The sequence below is a fragment of the Bombina bombina genome, chromosome 2, assembly GCF_027579735.1.
Source record: "Bombina bombina isolate aBomBom1 chromosome 2, aBomBom1.pri, whole genome shotgun sequence".
Classification (NCBI taxonomy): domain Eukaryota; kingdom Metazoa; phylum Chordata; class Amphibia; order Anura; family Bombinatoridae; genus Bombina; species Bombina bombina.
In genome coordinates this window covers 977533362-977557430 of record NC_069500.1, presented here as the reverse complement: position 1 = coordinate 977557430, position 24069 = coordinate 977533362, and the positions used below count along the sequence as shown (strand labels likewise).

Sequence of the window (24069 nt, the reverse complement as noted above, 5' to 3'; positions counted from 1 at the left end):
CTAGCTATCTCTTCAAAAAAGAATAACACAAACAAAGAACATTTGATAATAGAAGTAAAGCATGAAAGAAAAAAAATTAGGTTTCATGTCCCTTTAATGCAGTGCACCACCAGATTATTTCTGATGACAGGAGACTTAAAAACCTTAGATGGTTGACTGTGTACAAAGCTACTCAGACAAGCACAACGGACCTTTGCTGTGTTTATTTCTACTACACAAATATTTTAAACTGCGCAGTTAATGTTAATGATCCATGCTAATATACAGTGCTGGCAAAACAAAGAATTCAAGCCTACAGTACAAGTGGTTGCAATTTATTGTAGTAAGAAAAAGTGTAAGCTGCTGATAAACCTGAAATATCATTGAAGAATAAGCCTTGGCAAAGAGCAGTAAAACATTAAAGGGACATAAAACAAGTTGGGATAGAGAAAAAATATAATATGTACTTTAATTACTTTACCTGCAAATTTATAATGCAGTGCCTCGCCATTAACCCTTTCTTTCCTTTTTAATATAAGATACATTCCTTACTGTTGGGAAATACTGAGCCTGGCCACCAGGAGGAGGCTTAAATACCTCTCCCACTTCCCCTATCCCCCAGTCATTCTTTGCCTTTCGTCACAGGCCTGGCCGTTGCCAGAACCCGAGGTATAGCAGTTGCTCCCTACTTGGACGACACTCTGGTACAAGCACCATCTCTTCCCCTGGTGGAGGACCATTCGGTATCTCTTCTCTCTCTTCTTTAATCTCATGGATGGAAGATAAACTTAGAGAAGAGTTCTCTTATTCCAAGCACCAGGGTAGAATTCCTGGGTACTATAATAGACTCAATATCCATGAGGATATTTCTAACAGACCAGTTATGTTGCAAGCTAACTTTGGCATGTCTTGCCCTTTAGACCTCCGTAAGACCATCTGTGGCTCAGTGTATGGAGGTAATTGGTCTCATGGTGTCCTGCATGGACATAATTCCCTTTGCCAGGTTCTGTCTCAGACCGTTACAGCTACGTATGCTGAGGCAGATCATTCAGATCTGTCTCAACTGATTTCCCTGGACAGCCGGTTGAGAGACTCGCTCTCTTGGTGGCTCTGTCCAGATCATTTGTCCCGAGGGGCATTCTTTCTAAGACCATCCTGGGAGATTGTGACTATGGATACTGTTTGGGGTGCCAAGACGGCACAGGGCCTGTGGTCTCAGGAGGAACGCTCCCTCCCGATCAATATTCTGGAACTTCAAGCAATCTACAATGCTCTGAAGGCTTGGCCACTTCTGGGTTCATCCCAGTTTATCAGATTCTAATCAGGTAATATAACCTAGGTGGCTTACATCAACCATCAGGGGGGAACGAGGAGCTCCCTAGCAATGAGGGAAGTATCTCGGATTCTGGAGGGGGGGGGCCCACAGCTGTTCACTGTCAGCGATCCACATTCCGGTTGTGGAAAACTGGGAAGCAGATTTTCTCAGCAGACAATCATTTCATCTGGGGGAATGGTCTCTCCATCCCGAAGTGTTTGCGGAGATATGCAACAGGTGGGGGATGCCGGAGATAGATCTCAAGGCGTCTCGTCTCAATACCAAGCTACCCAGATATGGGTCGAGGTCCAGGGATCCTCAGACGGAGCTAATAGATGCATTAGCAGTGCCTTGGAGGTTCAGTCTAATCTACCTTTTCCCGTCGTTACTACTCCTTCCTCGTGTAGTGGCCCGCATCAAGCAGGAGCAGGCGTCAGTGATACTGATTGCTTCATCTTGGCCGCAAAGGATGTTGTTCGCGGATCTGGTGGGGATGTCATCTCCTCCATGGAAGTTACCTTGTCGCAGGGATCTGCTGGAACAAGGTCATCAAAATCTAGATTCTCTGAGGTTGACTGCCTGGAGATTGAACGCTTAGTCCTAGCCAAGAGAGGTTTTTCTGGGAGAGTTATTGATACTAATTTAAGCGTGTAAGCCAGTTACTCGTCGCATCTATCATAAGGTGTTGAGAACCTACTTATTCTGGTGTGAAGAGCTTGGATTTCCCTGGCATAAAGTTAAGGTTGCCAGGATCCTATCGTTTCTCCAGGATGGACTGGAGAAGGGTCTTTCTGCCAGTTCCCTGAGGGGACAGATTTTGGCCCTGTCTGTTTTACTGCACAAGAGGCTATCAGAGCTTCCAGATGTACAGTCTTTTGTTAAGGCTCTGATTAGGATCAGACCTGTGTTCAGATCTAAGGCTCCTCCCTGGAGTCTGAATCTTGTTTTTAAGGTTCTGCAACGGGCTCCGTTTTGAGCCTATGCATGAAATTGACATTAAGTTGTTGTCCTGGAAGTTTTTTTTCTACTGCCTATTGCTTCTGCGCGCAGAGTTTCTGAGATTGCTGCTTTGCAATGTGAGCCTCCTTATCTGGTGTTCCACTATGATAAGGCTGTCCTATGTGCTAAGCAAGGTTTTCTTCCTAAGGTCGTGTCAGACCGCAACATTAATCAAGAGATTGTGGTTCCTTCCTTGTGTCCTAAACCATCTTCTTCGAAGGAACATTTAATTCATAATTTGGATGCGATTCGTGCCTTGAAGTTTTATCTTCAGGCTACTAAGGATTTTAGACAACTTCTTTGTTGTTTGTTACCTATTCTGGGAAGCGTAAGGGTCAGAAGGTCTATACGATTTACTTATCTTTTTGGTTAAGGAATGTTATCCGCTTGACTTATGAGACAGTGGGACATAAACCTCCTCAGAGAATTAGGGCTCATTCTACTAGAGCAGTGGCTTCCTCTTGGGCTTTTTAAGAATGAGGCCTATCAGATTTGTAAGGCAGCTACCTTATCCTCCTTACATACTTTTTCTAAATTTTACAAGTTTGATGTTTTTGCTACAGCTAAAGCAGCCTTTGGGAGAAAAGTTTTACAGGCTGTGGTGCCCTCAGATTAGGGTTCGCCTCTCTTTTTGTCCCTCCCGTTATTCAGTGTCCTCTAGAGCTTGGGTATAAGTTTCCCAACAGTAAGGAATGAAGCCGTGGACTCTCCTTATATTAAGAAGGAAAACATAAATTATGCTTACCAGATAATTTCCTTCTGTATAAGGAGAGTCCACGGCCCCCGCCGTGTTCTCCGATGGGCGGCCCCCTAAATTATATTTTTCTTCTGGCACCTTTTATACCCTGATATTTCTCCTACTGTTCCTTGTTCCCTTGGCAGAATGACTGGAGTTAGGGGAAGTGGAAAAGGTGTTTAAGCCTTTGGCTGGTGTGTCTTTGCCTCCTCCTGGTGGCCAGGTTCATTATTCCCCAACAGTAAGGAATGAAGCCATGGACTTTCCTTATACAGAAGGAAATTAAATTTATCTGGTAAGCATAATTTATGTTTTTGTTGAAACAGGGTGGGCATCTGTTTTACAGATTTCATTCAACACAAGCAGTGCACTGTATCCTATTGATATTGCAGAAATGTTATGTCAGCTATTTCACAGCAAAAATAAACCATATATAAAACAAAAAACTGCTCCAAGTTTAAGAACTGTATAGCCTACTGGACAGCTTAGTTGTCCTTTTTCAATTATAGCTGCATATTTTGACTTCCAGGAGTGTGTCTGAAAATCTTCTCCCTACTCAATTTAGAATTCAGAGTTTAAAACAGCTTGCAACTAATTTGTGTAGTTGCTGGCCTCCTGATCTGCCTCTTTATAATATTTTTTTTGTATATCTTCAGAATTCACACAATGGAAAATGATGAATCAGTTATTGAAAAACAAGAAGCAAAACCAGATAAAGATGACGTCTCTAAGAACCTTCAATGTAATATGGAAACTAAAGAAAGCAGCACAGAACTCAGAGATAAGGTAACTGTGTGGTAACCTCTGATGTGTCAATATTATTTTCATTGCTTAACAGGTACAACACCATTTATCTACATTGCCTGGGACTAAAAAAAGGTTTGGATTTATATTTGAATCTGTAAAATGGGACAGCTTGGAAACGGGATGAGACAGATTGTAAAGAACAATATTTAAGGTCATTTAGGTAATATTTACATGTCATAATACAGATTATTCATGGTACCTAAAGGTAGTTACATTTGTATACATAGTATCATCAGAAATATAGTACAGTACTGTAATCAGAAAGGTAATATTTTCTAAATGTAGACTATTTATTATCTGCATTTTAAAACACAATTACCAAACCAAAGATGCAGGCAGATATGATTGTGACTTGCTGATAGGGAAAAATTGTAATTTCTTTCATCAGATGGTTAGAGTACACCAACACACCAGAACTTTTAAATCCCTACCACTTCACATGAATGCTCAGTCATTTCTTTCATATAGGTGGCGAGAGTCTACGATTTGTTACACATGGGATATACATTCCTACCTGGAGGAGGCAAAGTTTCCAAAACCTCAAAGCCTATAAATACGCCACCCACCTCACTTATATCTCAGTTTAAACGTTGCCTTCTTTGGAGGTTGTTAAAGTATGATGTGCTTAAGATAGGTGCTTCAGTGTATATTGAAGTCCGGATTACCCCTCAGAGTTACTATGTTTGTCAGAGGGATGTATGGGGAGTTTAGTCTTAAGACACCATGTTTTAACCTCTGGTAGTCTTTTAAAGACTTTCTGTAAATTTGGTAACTCTGCCTCTCTTTACAGATCTACATACTTCTATTTTCTACTTCTACTGATATGTTTTTAGTACTGGTTGCCTGGTGTGTCTGCATAAAACAAATCTTTTTTGAGAAGGACTTATTTACATACTGGTTATGTCCTTAGGCTAGTTATATCTATTGCTGACGTAGCCGCTGCCTCTACTTTTTGGCTCTATAATCTTGTTCAGCAATTTTTCTTCAGACCCTGAATGTTGTAATATTCTTCATTTACTACAGGAAGCAAATCTTTTTATTTGCGATGCAGTATTTGACATTATTAAGATTAATACTAAGACCATGTCCTTAGCTATTCTTTCTAGAAGAGCTTTATGGCTTAAATCTTGGAATGCTGATATGGTTTCTAAAATGAGATTATTATCTCTTTCTTTTCAGGGAAAGAATCCTTTTGGTTCACAATTAGATTCAATTATTTCCTCTATTACTGGGGGTAAGTCAGTTTTCTGCCTTAAGATTATAGATCTAAGGGGAAATTCAAGGCTCCTAATAGTTTTCGAAACAAAGATCAAAAGCCTTCCCCCTCTCCAAAAGCCCCTGGCTCTAATTGGAGACCTTCTTCCAATTGGAATAAATCGAAACAATTCAAGAAACCTAATCCTGTCCAGAAAACATCATGAAGGTGCGGCCCCCAACCCAGTTCTTCTGGTACTGGGCAGATAAAAAAAATTCAAACAATTTGGTCAGAATCTGCCCAAAATCCCTGGATTCAGACTATTATCTCTCAGGGATATCGAATTGGTTTCAAAGTCAGACCCCCAAGGGGATGGTTTTATCTAACTCATGTTCCAAAACATCAGTTGAAAGCTCAGGCTTTCCCAACATGTGCCTCACATCTAGAGCTTATGGGAGTAATGGTTCCAGTTCCTCTTCAGTAACAAGGAAAGGGTTTTTACTCAAATCTATTCATTGTACCAAAGAAGGAGAATTCCTTCAGACCAATATTGGATCTGAAAACTCTAAACAGATTTGTGAGAATACCAACTTTCAAAATGGAAACCATAAGGACTATTCTATCTTTTGTTCAGCAAGGTCATTATATGTCCACAATCGACTTACATGATGCTTATCTTAACATCCATATTCATCCAGATCATTTTCAAATTCTGAGATTCTCTATTCTAGAAAAGCATTTTCAGTTTGTTGCTCTTCCGTGCTGTAAATCCGGCTCCCATGGGCACCAAGCCGGATTTACCGCACGGCTATTGTTTAAGAGGTGAAAACGTCACCTCTTAGAAAATTTTTTTTTTAGCAGTGGGCTGTTGTAGCAGCTAAGAATGGCGACCGATTGAAACAAATAAAAGAGCGTTCTTACATGAAGTATCTTATACTTCATGAATGAAAGTCCCCTTTATTTGTTTCAGTAGTCAATCCTAGCGTTTGTAAACAGGTTTAACAGGTTTCTTTCATGCATTATCGCTTTATTTAATTTTCTGGCCCGCTTATGAAGTGATTGTTACGTTACATCTGGACACCTTTGAAAACCATATGCATGTCAAATGGAAAAGGGCTACAAAGGTGTTATTTAGATTCTAAGTAACGGTGGGTGCGCAGCATACCACCGGTGTTCTAAAATTTTCCTGGACCCATAGGAATGCAGGACAGCGTCACATTCCTATGGGTCCGGGAAAATTTTAGAACCCCTGGCCTAAATTGTAACCTCTCCCCCATCCCCTCAACACAGAACCGGTGTCCGTGGACTCAAAGCATCTGCTATGGGATTGTAAGGTTCCATTTGGACACCATGAAGGAAGTAAGGGAAGCGGCTTCAAAGGTGTTCTTTGGCTGTTACCGGGAAACTGCAGATGGCCCACACTGTGACGTCACAGAAGCGGGGCTCCCGGTATAAAAAAGTTAAAGCACAGGATCATAATTATTTCTGAACACCTGCAGCTTGGAGTGGCGCCTGCAATATCCTCCGAGTGTAAGGCCACGGCAGCTCTTTCCTTCCCTAATAAATAGTAGGTGGCACCCTGACCATCAAATTTAGTTTTGGTCATTCAGTTAAAGAGATCCAAGGATTATGGCTGGTTTATATTTGCTCGATAGCTGCAATTTGATGGTCAGGGTGCCACCTACTATTTATTGGGGAAGGAAAGAGCTGCCGTGGCCTTATACTTGTTGGAGGATATTGCAGGCGCCACTCCAAGCTGCAGTTGTTCAGAAATAACCAAATGTCTTATATATATATATATATATATATACACATATATATATATATATATATATATAGATAGATAGATAGATATATAGATATATATATATATATATATATATATATATATAATGTGAAAGACAGAAAACTAATAGGGATGACCCTCTTAGTTAACCCTACAGCGCTCCTAAGGGTTAGAGACACGTATATTGTAATTACAAATACTCCTATATACGTAATATACACCTATTTTATCATGTGAGCTGCCAATCTCAAAGATGTCGGAGGATTTTCCAATACCTCCCAAAAAGATAAGAGTACAAAAGAAATATAGAGATGGCGCTATTAGAATAGGGGATAAAATGAGAGAACAATGTATAGTAAAATATCAGTATATAACAGATATTCTAATATTATAAGCACAATTCAATGTTAGAACAATAAAAGGAAAGGGCTATAGTGAATATCAGTGTTAAACCATAACAACAAATAGCTATTAATATAGAAGGTAGTACATAGAACTGGGACCTGTATACGGTCTATTAGAGTGCAGTCACTAATTATTTTCACAACAATGTAGATGTATTCTTCTTGTAATCCGGTATGTATCCCCCTAAGGGTATGCACTTACTTCAATGACCCTCAATCAAATGAGGTAAGGATGATTCAGAAATGCTGTGCAAAGGTATTGCCTCTTGGATATGCAGTCTCTGGCAGAAGAAACTTTCTTTCTGGATTGGAGCTTGTGCCTGTCTTGGTGTCCTGGTAGAAGTGAACTTCCAAAAGTGATCCCCGAACTCTATAAAAGAAGCTTTTCTTGGTCTGCCAGTCTTGCAAAAAGATGCAATAATTTCATGGGATCGATCTCTATCTCTTCATTATGATCTTCAGTCAGGGGATTGCCTCTTGTTACTACAGGCAGAATGCTCTATGTGTGTGTATGTATATGAATATATATATATTTTATATAACAAATAATTTAATTTTAAGAGAAACAAATTACAAATTCTACCCAGAGTGTGTGTGAGGCTGAGCGTGAATATGTGTGTGAGGTTGTGTGTTAATTTCAAAACAACCTGCAGAACATTTTTCACAAAAAAAAAAATCCTATCGCAGAAAGTAAAAAAAAAAGTTCTGCCTCTGGGATCACAACTAATATTGTTAGATCCCAACACTCGTTTTTCTCTGACATGGTGGCTTAACCACCAATTTCTTCAAGGGACTTCCTTTGTTCGCCCTACCTGGTCTGTGATTACAACAGATGCAAGTCCTACGGGTTGGGGAGCAGTATGGGGGTCCCTAACTGCACAGGGAGTTTGGAATGTTCAGGAAACAAAGATTCTGATCAATATCTTAGAACTCCGTGCTCTTTTCAAAGCTCTTCAAGCTTGGCCTTTTTTGAAGAACAAACCTTACCTTGATTTCAAACAGACTATCACAACAGTGGCATATGTCAATCATCAAGGGGGAACTCAAAGTTATCTAGCCATGAAATAAGTATCCCGGATACTTTCTTGGGCAGAAACCAATTCCTGTCTCATCACTGAGATTCACACCCCAGGTGTGGACAACTGGGAGGCAGATTATCTCAGCCGTCAGTCACTACACCCGGGGGAATGGTCTCTCCATCAGGATGTCTTCTTACTTATTGTTCAGATCTGGGGTCTTCTTCAAATAAATCTCATGGCTTCTCGTTGAACAAGAAACTTCCCAGATATCTTGCAATGTCACAGGATCCTCAGGCAGTAATGACGAATGCTCTAGCAGTCCTTTGGTCCTTCCAATATGGTTATATATTTCCTCCACTAGTTCTACTGCCCAGAGTAATTTGAGTGATTTAAAAAATCAAGATGGCACAATCATCTGTACTTCTGATAGCTCCTGCGTGGTCTCTCAGGATCTGTTATGCAGATCTAATTTGGATGTCCAGCTACCGCCATGGCATCTTCCTCTAAGACCAGACCTTCTGTCTCAAGGTCCCTTCTTTCATTCAGACCTAAAATCTCTGAACTTAATGGCGTGGAGATTGAACGCCTAGTTCTCAGTCACAGAGGTTTTTCAGACTCTGTAATTAATACTATGAATCAAGCAAGAAAACCCTGTTTCTAGGAATACATTTATTATAAAGTTTGGAAAACGTATATTTCCTGGTGTTTAACTCATAATTTTTCTTCGCATACATTTCGAATTCCTAGAATTCTTCAGTTTCTTCAAGATGGTTTAGATAAAGACTTATCTGCCAGTACCTTGAAAGGACAGATATCTGCTCTTTTTGTAATGTTTTAATAAAAGATTGCTCATCTTCCAGACATTTATTGTTTTGTTTAGGCTTTGTCTAGAATAAAACCTGTTATTAAAGTAAATTTTTATCTTCGATATTAATGAAATTCACTAATCATACCTAGATTAATAGTCGCTAACTTTTAAAAAAAACAAAAAAAAACCATTCGTCTTGTTATGATATTTAGATTGTAAATCCCATACCGTTTTCTCTCCTTCTTCCGCTCATTTCCAGCTTTTTCTCATTTACACTTAAGAGCGGTTCCACCCGCTCTTACGTGTACCTCCGTGCGCATTCTTGTGAATTGTCCTTCTATTGCACATGCGTAGGCCTAAACTTTGCCGTAGTGATAGATATAGATAATTTCCCACCTTCATACTATCCCTTCATCTCCTAACTTCCCCATCTATCCCGCTCTAAATCCCTCACCATCCTCCCTTCTGACTCACCCCCCACTCTCTCCCTCCCCTTTACCCTCCAGCCCACCTCTCCCCCATCACACCTTCATCCACTACCCATTATCCCTCTTCCCTTAACCCTTAATACCCCACATGTCTCCATACAGCACGCTGCCATTGGCTGTTCTCAGCTGGCACTGTGCATGTACATCACTCACACTGTCATGGGGATATTACCCCCAATAGAATTTCATTTCAGTGTATTGTTTAACTAACTTGCTTGTACAGAAGTTTCACTGTTTGACCATTGCACATTGTTGTAGTATTAGTATTATTGTTCTGGAACTATCTGTTGCGTTAGAAGTCTACTGTTGTTTTATTGTTCGATTCATATTTTTAAGTATTGGTGTACTATTGTTTGCAGATCTGTAAACCCAACGACCACTCTACTCTCCAGACCCTATAGTTGCGACTGCACTCAACTTTAGCTTTCCCTACCTACCCTCCCCATCATAATTTTTTTTTCTCCCCTCCTCTCTGACATGGCTTCCAAGACCAGCAGATTTCGGGATCACTCCATCTCACTAACATAAATGTAAAGGGCCTAAACAGCCCAGGCAAACGGTCTATAGTTTTGAGGGAGCTTAATAAAATAGGCAGTCACATCCTGTACTTGCAAGAGACCCATTATTTAAAAGGTAGGGAACCTTACTGGAACACTGCATCCTACACCACATCTATCTTTTGCCTCGGGCCCCAAGAAAAAGAATAGGGTAGGAATCTTAATCCACAAATCACTTTCCCTCCAAATAATACACAGTTAAAGATAAAGAAGGCAGATACCTACTGCTTAAAGGTCAGTTATATGGCCACCCCGTTACACTGATCAATGTTTATGCCCCTAATACTGACTAACACCAATTTTTCAAGACAATAGCAAACGTTGTTTTGGAGAATACTGCCAGTGCGGTTTTTCTGGCAGGAGACTTTAATGTACAGCTGAGCTCCTGCATTGATGCATCCAACGACAAATCCAGTATAGCTGGTAATACTAATACACTCAAAAATATTAAATCTGGCCTCACCAGACTGAAACTGCATGACTTTTGGAGGACCTGTCACCCGTCGTCCAAAGACTACACATATTACTCAGCACCCCATAATAAATACACGAGACTTGACTACATATTCACTGACTCAATCAGACCGTCGCTGATCCACTCTTGCACTATCGGTAACATAGCCTGGTTTGACCACTCTCCAGTGACATGTTCGATCACCTGGCCAGACATACCTCCATCAGCATACATATGGAGGTTAGATAACACAATCCTAGATCATCCATTAATCAAACTAGAGATCTAAAATGCATTACAAGAATATTTCACAATTAACAATTCTCTTACCTCCTCAACAGCAAATATATGGGAAGCACACAAAAGTGTTATTAGAGGAGTGTTCATTAAACAAAAATCTAAATTATACAGAGAAAAACATAATGCATTAATGCAGAAGCTCCAGGAGTTAGAAACACAGCACAAACAGCACCCTCAGAACCTAGACATTCTGCATTCTCTACACAAGATTAAATTAGACCTCCCTCAACACCTAACAGAGAAACACTTAAGACAGGCCCTATATTTAAAACGGCAATATTACTGAGAAGGAAACAAACTAGGCAAATTGCTTGTCAGAAAGATTCGCAAGAAACAACTGAGAACCCACATTCACACTACCTCTACCGATGACAACTTGCTGCTTAAAGACAGCAAACAAATAGCTAACACGTTCCGAGACTATTATGGCTCACTTTATAATATCCATAATAAAAACTCTGAGGCAAAATGCTACTACAAGGTACGAGACATCAGATAATAGTGTGCATGGGAACGCCATCGCCATTTTGCAAATGGACCTAAGCGATGCCGCCAAAACCGGTAAGCAACTCTACCAATTAGTTTGTGATCCTGATGGAGAGAATACGGCCGGCCCTCCAAAGCAGGAAGCTGAGACTTTTCGTACCCACGAGGAAATCCCCACAGGGAGCAACTTTGGGAGTCTTGCGATGAATCCTGAATCGGACCGAGAGGGTCCTGAATTTAGCTCCATCATAAACGGTTTTGGAGATGAATCACAGCGGTTCCCTAATGCCCTACTTCCAAATAGTGGTTTGTCCTCTGATCCAAAAAGCTGGATATTTGGCTCCTGAACTGTCCCTGTAAGCGATCAAAGATCATGGCTGAACCTGCAGCATGTTAAATATCTCATCTCTTCTCCTGCTTCTATAAAGCAGTCGGCATTGGGTAAAGCAGTAAGGTATTCTGTTTGTATGGAGAGGGAGTCAAACTTTCAACGTTCTGAGGACTTTCTCCTGCCAAACTTTAAGACATAGACGCATACTATTGTTATTTTGGACTTTAATGACGACACTGTTGTTTTTATATTTAAGACATGTTATTGCTTGATATATGTTCTGAATGGTTATGAAGTGCTATATATGTTTACTATTTACACCTTGAATTTTTCTAAATTTTCATAATGCTTATAGGACATTAGTAAGGCATGGATGACCTTATTACACAGTCTGGTATACTGGGACTCATACTGCAGTTTGATATAACAGTATTGTTCACTAGAGCTACGTAAAGTGCCATAAAATAGTTTGCATAAAAAATTGTTTAAAAATTGCTGGCAAGTATTTTAAAATAATTTTCAAAAATAAGCAAAATGAATTACATAACTAAACTGCCTGGAGCAGCTAACTCCACCCCTCTTATCAGTGTTTAGACACAGGCATTGTATTTCAACTGAGTTCACAGCTTCTAAGCATGCTCCAGCATATAATCCCTATTCACTTTTGCATTTTACCAAAAGAACAATAATCATAGATACAGCCATAAAAGGAATTGTGTGGGAGGAGTTAGAGCTTTACAATTCAGAAACTAAAAAGAAAGGGTTAATGGCAGGCACTGCAGTATAAATTTGTAGGTAAAGTAATTAAAGTACATATTTAAATTATTTTGTATCTATCCCAACTTGTTTTATGTCCCTTTAAGTACCTTCACAATAAAGTGCCATACAACTATATGGAGAGTGACCCCAGTAGCTAATTCTCTGTATACTTCTTTAGGTGAAACAATAGAATGATTCATACTAAAATAGTTTTTTTACCAGTATATTAAATGCATATTCAATATTTTTTTTAAGTTCATCTTATTAATAACTCAGCGAGTTGGTTCTCCAAGTTTCTTCAGGAAAAGAAGAATACCAATATGAAAATTGGAGTGGGCTAAACGCACTATGAGAATACATTAAGTCCCTCTACTCCCACTAGGGACTTGCTATATAATGTTATATACCTGTTAATAGAGGAGTCATAACAAAATTTTAATTAAGTTGATGTGTGTAGAGTGTTTGTGTTTACAAGCAGACAATTATAATATTGACTTTTATGACACCTGCGCTTAATTTTGACATATCTTCCTCTATGAAAAACCTGCAGTGTTCTTTTAATGTGGTATAACCTGTTGTGATAGTGTGGCACCTGGATATCTAAAGATGTGATATACCTTACATGTATTTCCCTACTCAGGCAACATAAATGTAATGAATATGCATTTTCTCTGACCTCATTTTCATCTATATAGCATATTGGTTATCTTCTGTGTAAGATGAGCATCTCCCCCTTAAAGTGAAGGTCCATTTTGACGAATTAATGCCCGGTTTTTAATAAACCTATTAAAAACAAGGGCACTTTAATAATTAATCAAAATTGACACATCACTGTCACAGAAATGACGAATCAGGCTTCCTTCAATCACAGCTTCCCCCCGGGGAATCTTGGCCTGGTGCAACGCTGTGATTGGAGGAAGCCGGATTCGTCATTTTGCACCCGCGAAGACGGCTTGCGATGGGCGGAGGAAGTGCTGGAGCAGGTGCCAGGAATCAAAGGTAAGTTTTTGAAGAAAACAGTGAAATATCAATTTTGATGAATTAAAGTGCCCTTGTTTTAATAGGTTTATTAAAAACCGGGCCTTTTTGCATATTAGAGTGGTGCTTACCCACTGAATTACAACATAACTTTAACACAACTCTTACATATTCCAACCTACTTGATACTTTCTATTTAAGGGGTTGTAAGAGGGTACTCTCTCTATTAGAAACGACTTGTTAATTTAACATCTGTTAACTATTATAATGTTGTATTTTTTTTTACCTTTGCCTATGATTCAGGTCCGCTTGGGCCCACAAAGTAGCTCTCATGTATATATGTTTTGTCTTACATCTGATGACCTCTTGAGTTAAAAAGCTATGATCTTAAGACAACATAGACAGACAGCATTTCATACAATCGCTTTTACTCTGTAAACAACTGTTTTGTCTGAATACTGTAACTTTATGAATAGATTTCTTGTCTGTATGTTATATTGTGTTAATATGCTATTCCTCAATAAAATACTATTTGAAAGAAAATTAAAAACTCTGAAGCAAATCCTTAAGCAATACCAGACCCTAGACAACCACTCCTAAGGTCCTATTTTAACAATTTGACACTCCCTTCAATAATTAAAGAGGAAGCGGATAGTATTGATTCCCCCATCACTGCAGAAGAGATTAAAACAGCTATCAAAAATCTCCCTGCGGGGAAAATCTCCAGGCCCAGACGGATTCACCCCGAAATATTATAAACTCTATCACACTATCTTGATCACTCACCTCATACAACTGTTCAACGAGTTACGCGACTCCCCCTCTCTATCCAGTAAGATGCTGGAGGCCCACATTATCTTGATCCCTAAACCGGGTAAACCGGTAACCAAAGCTAGTAATTATAGGCCTATATCACTACTAAATACAGATGTCAAGATACTAGCAAAGGTTCTGGCCAATAGACTGAACAGACTTCTCCCTAAATTGATATCAACATACCAAGTGGGGTTTGTCCCTGGCAGAGAAGCCAGGGACAACACTACAAAGGTACTCCAATTGATCACTCTAGCAAAACGACGAGGCCTCCCACTGGTTCTCTTTCTCGACAGACGCAGAGAAGGCATTCAACGGATGTTTATTAACCTAATCTTCTCCCTATATTCCTACCCAAATGCAAGAGTTAGGACAAATGGTGTCCTCTCAGAACCCTTCTCCATACACAATGGGAAAAGACAAGGGTGTTCCTTGTCCCCCCTGCTCTTTGCTCTTTCTATTGAAGTGTTGACCCATAAAGTTAGACTAAACGATGATGTCACCGGCATCGAGGTTCGGGACAAAATATTTAAACAGGCCCAATACACCAACGATGTATTATTTACCCTTACCAACCCAGAAACATTGGTTCCGGAGTTCTATCTAAATCAGAACTACTGAACATATCAGCCCCCTCGCATATCGTCCATAAACTCAAATCAGATTACAACATCACTATTGCATCTCAAAAACTGAGATATCTTGGTATTCACCTTTTCTGTGAACCCTCACAACATATACAATTATATAACACTAAGAGAAGAGATTGCCAAAGATCTATCTTCATGGAAAAATAAGCCACTAAATTGGCTAGGCAGAATAGGTATAATTAAAATGAATATCCTCCCTCAAGTCTTATATGTATTTCAAACAGTTCCAATACCAATACCCTCAGACCTTATACTATCCCTACAAAAACTAATAGACAATTACGGTATATCTGGGCCGGGGCCAAACCAAGAATCAAAAGACATACTATGTGTCTTCCTAGAGACCGAGGTGTCCTAGGAGTACCAGATTTGTCTTCTTACAGAAGAGCCACACTACTCCAACATCTGTTGAAGTGGTGCCACAACACAGAGCACAAAGCCTGGGTTCGACTTGACGCATATATATTTGACATGAATAACATGGGAACATAGCATGGCTATCTTCCCAATTCCGCCCCAAAACAATCTCTTCTTATATCCTGATGGCGGAAATACTCCACGAATGGGATAAACTTTAAACACAAGCACACACATTTCTTCATTACCATCCCCACTCCTTCCTATAAAAGAACATCCAAAACTACCATACAGATATTTAGAATCCTCATCGGGAGCTTGCCGTCCACTACGGTCGGGTACCCTACATTTCGCCTTAGAAGGGAATAAACTAATCACACGGGAGAAGCTACAAGAGCTACACCCTGACCTTCAACTATCATGGTTCAGGTACCAACAGCTATCTCACTTTCTATCCAAACAAACGAATAAAAAAGCCATATATAGAAGTCTGACCCCGTTCGAGCAACTATGCACCACGTCATTAACCCCGAAACATATTATATCACTAATTTACAGCATACTTCTGGTCCCCAATGATACTCTTACCATCATACATAATAACATGGCAAAGGGAATTGGGATTGACCGCGGAAAGCAAGACCTTGTTTAAAACCTTTGCAACAACAAAACGAGCGTCGGCATCATCGGTCACACAAGAGATGCTACTAAAATTTCAATGTCGTTGGTACCTCACCCCACAGAGGCTCCATAGATCATTCTCCTCTCTGAGCGATCGTTGCTGGAGAGGATGTGGGGAGGAGGGAAACTTATTGCACATTTGGTGGTCATGCCCGAAAATTGAAGCTTATTGGGACGTGGTGATTGAAGTGATCTCGGACAAATTGGGTGTCCTAATTCCGAAAACTCCTGCCATCCTCTTTTTCCAATCCCTCCCAAAAATGAAAGATAATACTAAACAATCACGGTTGACTATAATGCTCAATAGTGCTAAAAAAACTCATTCCTAAAAATGGAAGACCCCAACTGCCCCCACGCTTGATGAATGGTGCAATCAATGACAGACTTATCGTTGCTAGAAAAATACCACTATCTACAAACGGGTAATGTAGAGGTACCAGAGCTGTGGAGAGACCACAGCCCCGAACTGGACCTCGAATAGCGAATCTACCCCCCTCAAAGACACTTCTCCCCCTCCCTCAACCCATTACCCCATTTAAAAAAAAAAAGCCAAAACAATTATATATATATATATATATATATATATATATATATATATATATATATATATATATATACAGTATGTATATGGTGAATTCCCCCCTCCCTCATCCCTTTTTTTTTTTCTTCCTTCCCCTCTGACCACAAAAGACATGGAAAAACGGTCAACAGTTGGGTCATATTTTTATTGGATCACAATGTATCGTTGAATGTACTTGTAAATGATATCCTTACTTACAGACGGAAATTGCAATGAACAGTTTTGTTACCAGACGAAGCAAAAATCTAGCTTGCATTGAGTTAAAATAAAAATAACTCAATGCTCAATCTAAAAATATTTAGATCAGCAGAATGAGCAGAATCTAAAAAAAATAAAAATTCAATATGATAAAAATACTTTATTGGGGGGGGGTGTCCAAGTAGTGGCTCTTAGCAGTCACATTTTTCTAGAGCTCCAGGCGAAGAGTCTATAATCCGCTGATTATCGCTCTATATCTACAGCATCAAGTGCTTACACAACCGGCCCATTTTTGGTGAACAACCTGGGTTGTTCTTGCTGATTGGTGGATACATTCATCCACCAATAAAAAATAGCTGTCCAGAGTACTGAACCAAAAAAAGCTTAGATGCATTATTTTTCAAATAAAGATAGCAAGATAACAAAGAAAAAATAATAGGAGTAAATTAGAAAGTTGCTTAAAATCTTATGCTCTATCTGAATCACGAAATATAAAATGTGGGTTCAGTGTCCCTTTAACTTTTTCTACTGCTAAAAACACACCTTATGCAGTTCATCTAAAACAAGTAAGGACACGAATAGAGAACGCACTATTGGAAAAGGAGCTACAACTTTTCATAAACAGAGCACCTATGGCTAAAGTAGAAGTGCAAACATCGCAACAACTCACGACCCATGGACCTGACCTGCATATAAATTCCAAGAAGGCCATAGAGCCCAACACACAGACAGCGGAAGTTTCCACAGCTGGCCTGCATCCCGATAGCACCGCCAATATAAGCCAGACAGGCCGCATTTCAATGCCAAGCATTTACAGTAACACTCCAAAAGCCGCTTGTCCTCTTTCAGAACACCGTGAGCTGTCGCAGCAGCACAATCACCAGATCAAGATGGCGCTGGAAAAGATGAAAGCAACGGACCATAGCTGCAAAGGCCATAACGATGAGATGAGGGAAGCATATGGAGATTGCTCTGAGATATCACGTCTGCTTAGTCAGAATAGACACAATTCAGAGTCGGTGTGGCTGCCTTGGGGTCTGGTGGGGAGCACCGGGGGGTCCATGGAATTAGAAACTTTAAACTCTTTACTTCTTGGCGACCCTCCAGGAATCTCCTCAGAATATATGTTTCAAGATGGAGACCTCTTCACACCATGCAGCCCAAGGTGGATCCGGAGCTTGTCAAAAACAACCTCAGTAGTAAAAGATATCTATCGTGCAATACCACTAAGAAAACACACCAATTCCACAATATCCGCACATGATCCAGGAATTAAGACTAATCACCTATTATGGTAGCAGTCTAAGAACAGATTGAGAGATCACCTAGTAACTGCCATAAAATGAAAATAGGTTGGAATGCATTAGAATCCTGGTTAAGCAATATAGCCTTGCTGTGTTTTGGTCAAACGGTAGAAGTTTTCATTGTTATAAAATGTTGTTGCCTATGCATATAAGTTTCGAAAGTTTAATTGTATAAGCAGTTTATAACGTTTATATTTTGTTTAATTTTTATTGCATACGCATGTATATTATCACAGATCCAAACACACAATTTATGGGTAGTGAAAACATAGCTAAGAAGAATCACTACTAAGATGTAATTTATGTACTTCTCTTAGCTATAGTATAAAATTAACATACATATATAGTTGACTGATGAAGTGCATTTACCCTTTTAACATCATAAAAAACTCACATAGATCTCAGAAACACATCTTGATCAGATCCCAGATCAACTACTAATACGTTATTGGTTGTGTTTTATAGACAAGCGTTTTTTTGGGGGGTTAGAGGGGGTCCCCTAGGGAAATCATTAATATAAATATATAGAACGTGGGTTACTGGGACTACACACTAATATTGCCTTGTCCTGCGGCCCACGGCCGGGGCTGCAGGGCATACATATAATAAATACAACATGTAGAGTGCTATATCTATACTATCGATTGACACCTTTAGATACACATAAATTGACAACACAGCAACCTACCCATACACAAGTTCCTAGACTGAGCTTACTTGATAGCCTATATAAAAGTGTAGTATGCCTTCTCAAAATAGTTATTATATATACTCTTTTTAAGTCGCTTCATGGGCAGTTTCTAAACTCCTTACTCACACCAACAAGATTCACAAATAGTAATGCAATTTCTCCCAGGTTAACAGATCGTGTCGAGACTTTACATAGGTTTAACATTATTAGCTCTGGCATCAGCATCTAAATACCACCCTGTTCAGAAATTATATTTTTCTAGATGCTGATTTCTCTTATCTTTGCTTTTCATTTAAAGTTTTTTTATTTCAACAATATAACAACCCCTGGACTATGACAAGATCACCTGATTGGTCCAGAAGAGACCTTATACATTGAAAGAAGGGGAAGGAAAAATGAGGACTAAGATTCAAAATGTTTAAACATTTTAATATATGAATTGAATATCTTGTACACTGCTTATTTTATACATGTTGTATACTTTTTTGTACTCAATTAAAAAAAACAAAAAACTTTGTTGGCTGGGAATGGTGAGTTGTCTGTGTTGGATGCCCCCTTTGACCCTGTAAGGAGACCTAATTTTTACTATGTTTGTTTAAAACATCTTTTAATTATTATTATTCCTTAAAGGTTGAGAAAAGTCAGAATTAAACTTTAATGATTTAGATAGACCATGCAGTTTATTTACTTTAATTGGTTTCAGTCTCTTGGCATAGTTTGTTGAAAAATAGGGTCAGGAGCAGCAATGCATTACTGGGAGATAGTTGATGATTGCTGGCTGCACTTATATGCTGTTTGTCATTGGTTGATGTATTTAGCCAGCTCCCAGTTATTCACTGCTGCTTCTTAAAAAAAAACAAAAAAACAAGATAATTAAGCAAATTTTGATAATAGAAGCAGATTGGAAAGTTATTTAAAGTTATATGCTCTATATTAATTATATAAGAAACATTGTGGGCTTCATGTACCTTTAAGGCTACCAATTGTAGAGTTTTGGTATTACAAATGTATGTCTATTACAAAGGCTTGACTCTATTTTATTCCCATTTACATGCATTTTTACATGTGTATATATATCTTGCCAGTGTAGAAAATGCCTGGGTAGTGCTTCCTGATTGGTGGTTAAATGTAGCACCAATCAGCAAGCGCTACCCAGGGTTCTGAACCAAAATAAAATAAAAATGGGCCAGCTCCTAAGCTATGAGTAAATTAGAGAGTTGCTTGCACTATCTGAATCATGAAAGAAAAAAATTGGGTTTCATATCCCTTTAAATATCTTAGAAGAGGAGGTGCTTTTGAGCTGCAGCAAAAAATAATGCCCTTATTAAATATCAATATACAACAAAATCAGAACATCAGAATAAAGGGTAACACTCACTTGCTATTGAGAGATATGTGTGATGTAATAGCCCATTTTATTTCATACTTAATAAGTCCTTCAGTGTTCAATACCACTTTTGTTCCTTAGGAAATTTCTTTGGCAAACTCCAAAGTGGCAGATAGAACCATTCCTACAGAAATAAGTGCTTTGCTGGACAATGAAATTGAACATCCAGTGGAGTCCCAGAACACATCAAAATCTTGCATAAAGTTAAAGAAGCTATGTGCATGCCCACCAGAAGGATACCTCTCCCTAACCGTAACAAATGGTATGTAGTATCTTACATTATTACTTTTAACATAGTGACCCAAGTGAGAAACATTGATGCTGAATAGATAATGCTGGTTACAATGTACCTGAGATTAGAAGTACAGTAATATGGGCTCCATAAACTCTGGAAAGGTTTGAACCTCATTAATAACCATAGATAACATGTGGTGCTATAATGCCCATAAACTTATAGTACTTGTATCTCGGGCAGTCAGGGCTAGGGTATTTCCTGAATGGCAGGAAAATGTTTATAATAGCTCTATCAAAATAATAAGCTGTTTGATTTCTCTTTGTCCTTCTTACTAACAGACATGTGGGGGAGTTTGCCAGTTAAATGTAATTGCCACTCATGTTATCTATGTTATTATGGTGATTGTGTGAGTGATCAGATGAGGTACCTTCTAGATTATATAATATAGTAAAATGTTCTCAATGCTTTAGCAGTTTCTTTGTTGTAAGTATGATTTAACTTTTGAAGGTCCATTTATAAATAAAAATTCAATTTTAAAAAAAGATTTTTAGAGCTCTAGCCAACAGATGTTGTGACTTATTCTAACCTTCAAAGGTTTTTCTTTTTTAATAATAAAAAGCTTTCCTTTGATATGAAATATTAAGAAAGGACTGAAGCTGTCATAATCCAAGTGTAAACTGAGTAGGGGTGGGAGAAGATGGTATGATCCCTTTCTTTAGGGATTCGGTTCTCAACGTTGTTGACAAAATATTTTTGGAAGCAAATTATTTGCCTATGGAACTATCTAACTGTGGACATAATGTAACACTGATGTTTACCCCCACCAACAATACACCTTTTTTAATATCCAGTATTTGTTCTGTCAAAGTCCGAAAGAATAATGCTGATAGTTCTTGGGAGCATATAGATGCAATTTTGTAATTGGTCTTACATATTAGTCCATTAAGCATAAGTCTCCCCTCTTTATGATTTTTCTGCTTTAAGATTTATAAAGAGACCGTTCTAACTATAAATACTAAAATATAGACACTATTTATTTCTAATGACACAGTGAGTCCACGGATCATCATAATTACTGTTGGGAATATCACTCCTGGCCAGCAGGAGGAGGCAAAGAGCACCACAGCAAAGCTGTTAAATATCACTTCCCTACCCACAAACCCCAGTCATTCTCTTTGCCTAAGCAAGGAGGTGGTAAAGTTTTAGGTGTCTGAAGATTCTTCAATCAAGAGTTTATTTGTTAAAGTAGAGCTCTTTTTTCTATGGTCTATCTGTGGTCCACGCCAGTCTCTTCAGTAGAGCTGTGGTGGCTTTTAAGCATTTGGAAACTAGTGGGGTTTGATTCTCACTATGCCTTCCATATTTGGTGCTGCCCTATCCTAAAAGCCTGATTAGGTTTAGTCAATCTTTCGTTTGTGTTCCACGGGTCTATGGGGGGAGGATGCCTTCTCATATCTGTGAGCTGCTCTGCTGCCGGGCAGATTGGATTCAGGTAAGTGTCTGTTTTAATTTTTTTGCTGCAAAGAAGGTTTATGGCACTTTTCTGTGTATGGGGACTGTAAATCCTATGTGGGGTTTTTATTTAGTATGTACGTGGAGCACTGTGAGACACTATGAGAGGAGAGGCTCTGTTTTTGTTGCAGCGGTGTTTGCTGCGTGTGTTTGTTTGCTACCGGCTTTTTAGAGTAGTAGTGATGGCGGCCAGTTGTTAGGTACGCCCACGAATAGGAGGGGCAGTTTTCTGAGGCGGCAATTAAGTTGCGTGCCTTTCCGGAACTCTGTTCCGGTCTGAGTGGAGGTTGCTTGCATCGTTTTTAGCTAGAACGCCTTGGGCTGCATTGTGCTTCTGTTGTTTTGGGTCCGGATCATCAGGAATATTGTCCGACTTCAGGGGGTCAGGTAGGCACCTCAGCAGGGTGTGTTGAGGTAAGGAGGCTGCCTGTAGGTTTTAGGAGTGCTTAGTTGGGTGGTTTTTCGTTTTTGTTAGTTAAAACAGAATTTTTGCAGGAAAAAAATGTGTTCTTTTAAAATGTAAAGGGTCAGTAACGTTTTTTATTTTTATAATCAAGGAAGCCAGTTTGATTTATTTTAGGATAAATATGGATCAAGGGGCTTCGCAAGATGTTACATGTAGCTTATGCTGTGATGCTAATGTGGAACCTCCAATCCCTTTTTGTTCATCATGTATTGATAGGACATTGCATTATAGGGATAGACTTTTTGAATCTGAACCATCATTAGCTAAGGCGGATGCTGGTCTCCTGTTCAGGATATGCCACAGCTTTCTCCTCAAATGTCCCATACTTTAGTGTCTACCCATGCAGTGCCCAGTTTTTCTTCAATTTCTCCTGTTGGGGTTTCCTTGCAGGACATTGCTACCCAGATATCTTCTGCAGTAACTGATGCCCTGGCGGCTTTTCCCATGCTACAGGGGAAGCGTAAAAGGAGGTGTAGGGATTCAGTGAGTAAGGTAACTGAATCAGGTGTGGCTATGTCGAATGTTTCTTCCCATAGGTCTGAGGGGGAGGATTCTTCTATAGTGTGTGAGGGGGAAATCTCAGACTCGGACAGTATAGTTCCTTCTTCTGATGGTGAAGTTGTAACTTTCAGGTTTAAGCTTGAGCACCTCCGGGTGTTACTCAAGGAGGTTTTGGCTACTTTGGATGACTGACGCGACTGTCGTAGTCACTCCTAAGAAATCTAGTAAGCTGAACAAGTATTTTGACGTTCCTTCAGTGGCGGAGGTATTTCCTGTTCCTGATCGTGCTTCTGAGATTATTGCACGGGAATGGGAGAAGCCTGGGATTCCTTTTTCCCGTTCTCCAATTTTTAAGAAGATGTTTCCAATTGCTGATTCTATTAGGCAGTCTTGGCAGACGGTTCCCAAGGTGAAAGGAGCGATTTCCACTTTGGCTAAGAGAACTACTATTCCTATACCTTTAAGGATCCTATGGATAAGAAATTGGAAGCGTTGCTTAAGAGAATGTATGTGCACCAGGGGTAGCAATGGCAACCTGCGGTGTGTATTGCTACTGCCACTAGTGCGGCAGCATATTGGTTTGATGCGTTGTCTGAGTCTATTCAGACAGATACACCTCTTAAAGAGATTCAGGATAGGATCAGGGCTCTTAAGTTAGCTAACTTCTTTATTACGGATGCTTCTTTGCAGATCATCAAGATTTCTGGCTTTGCTGTTCGGGCTTTATAGTAGAAGTCCTGGTCTGCTAATGTGTCCTCTAAGTCTAAGCTTTTGTCGATTCCTTACAAGGGTAAGACCTTGTTTGAGCTGGGTTAAGCTGACATTATTTCAGATATTACGGGAGGAAAAGGTCATTCTCTCCCTCAGGATAAGAGGAATAAGACGAAGGGTCATCAGAGTAATTTTTGTTCCTTTCGAAACTTTTCAGGTAAGCCTTCCCCCTCCTCCAAGCAGGCTCAGTCCAAGTCCTCCTGGACGTCCAATCAGTCTTGGAGCAAGAGGAAGCAATCTAAAAAGCGTGTTACTGACTCAAAGTCGGCATGAAGGGTCTGCCCCCGTTCCGGGAGCGGATCACATGGGGGGGGGGTTGACTTTCTTTTTTCGCTCAGGCTTGGATTTGGGATGTTCTGGATCCCTGGGCGGTGGACATAGTGTCCCACGGATACAAATTAGAGTTCAAAGGTTTTCCTCCCAGGGGCAGGTTCCTTCTCTCAAGATTATCTGTAGACCAAATAAAGAGCCTGGGAGTGATAATTCCTGTTCCAAAACAGGAGCAGGGTCTGGGATTTTACT

The 24069-nt window shown here is 39.5% G+C and overlaps 1 protein-coding gene across 1 annotated transcript in view; it reads left to right on the top strand.

The window, feature by feature from the left end:
• The window catches only part of LOC128649935 (sodium/hydrogen exchanger 9B2), a 346495-nt gene that overhangs the window by 51468 nt on the left and 270958 nt on the right, over nucleotides 1-24069 (top strand). Inside the window, exons 2-3 of the mRNA XM_053703502.1 lie at nucleotides 3686-3815; nucleotides 20144-20324. Coding sequence (XP_053559477.1) covers nucleotides 3696-3815; nucleotides 20144-20324 — 301 coding nt within the window. The 5' untranslated portion in view covers nucleotides 3686-3695. The remainder of the gene's footprint in view (nucleotides 1-3685; nucleotides 3816-20143; nucleotides 20325-24069) is intronic.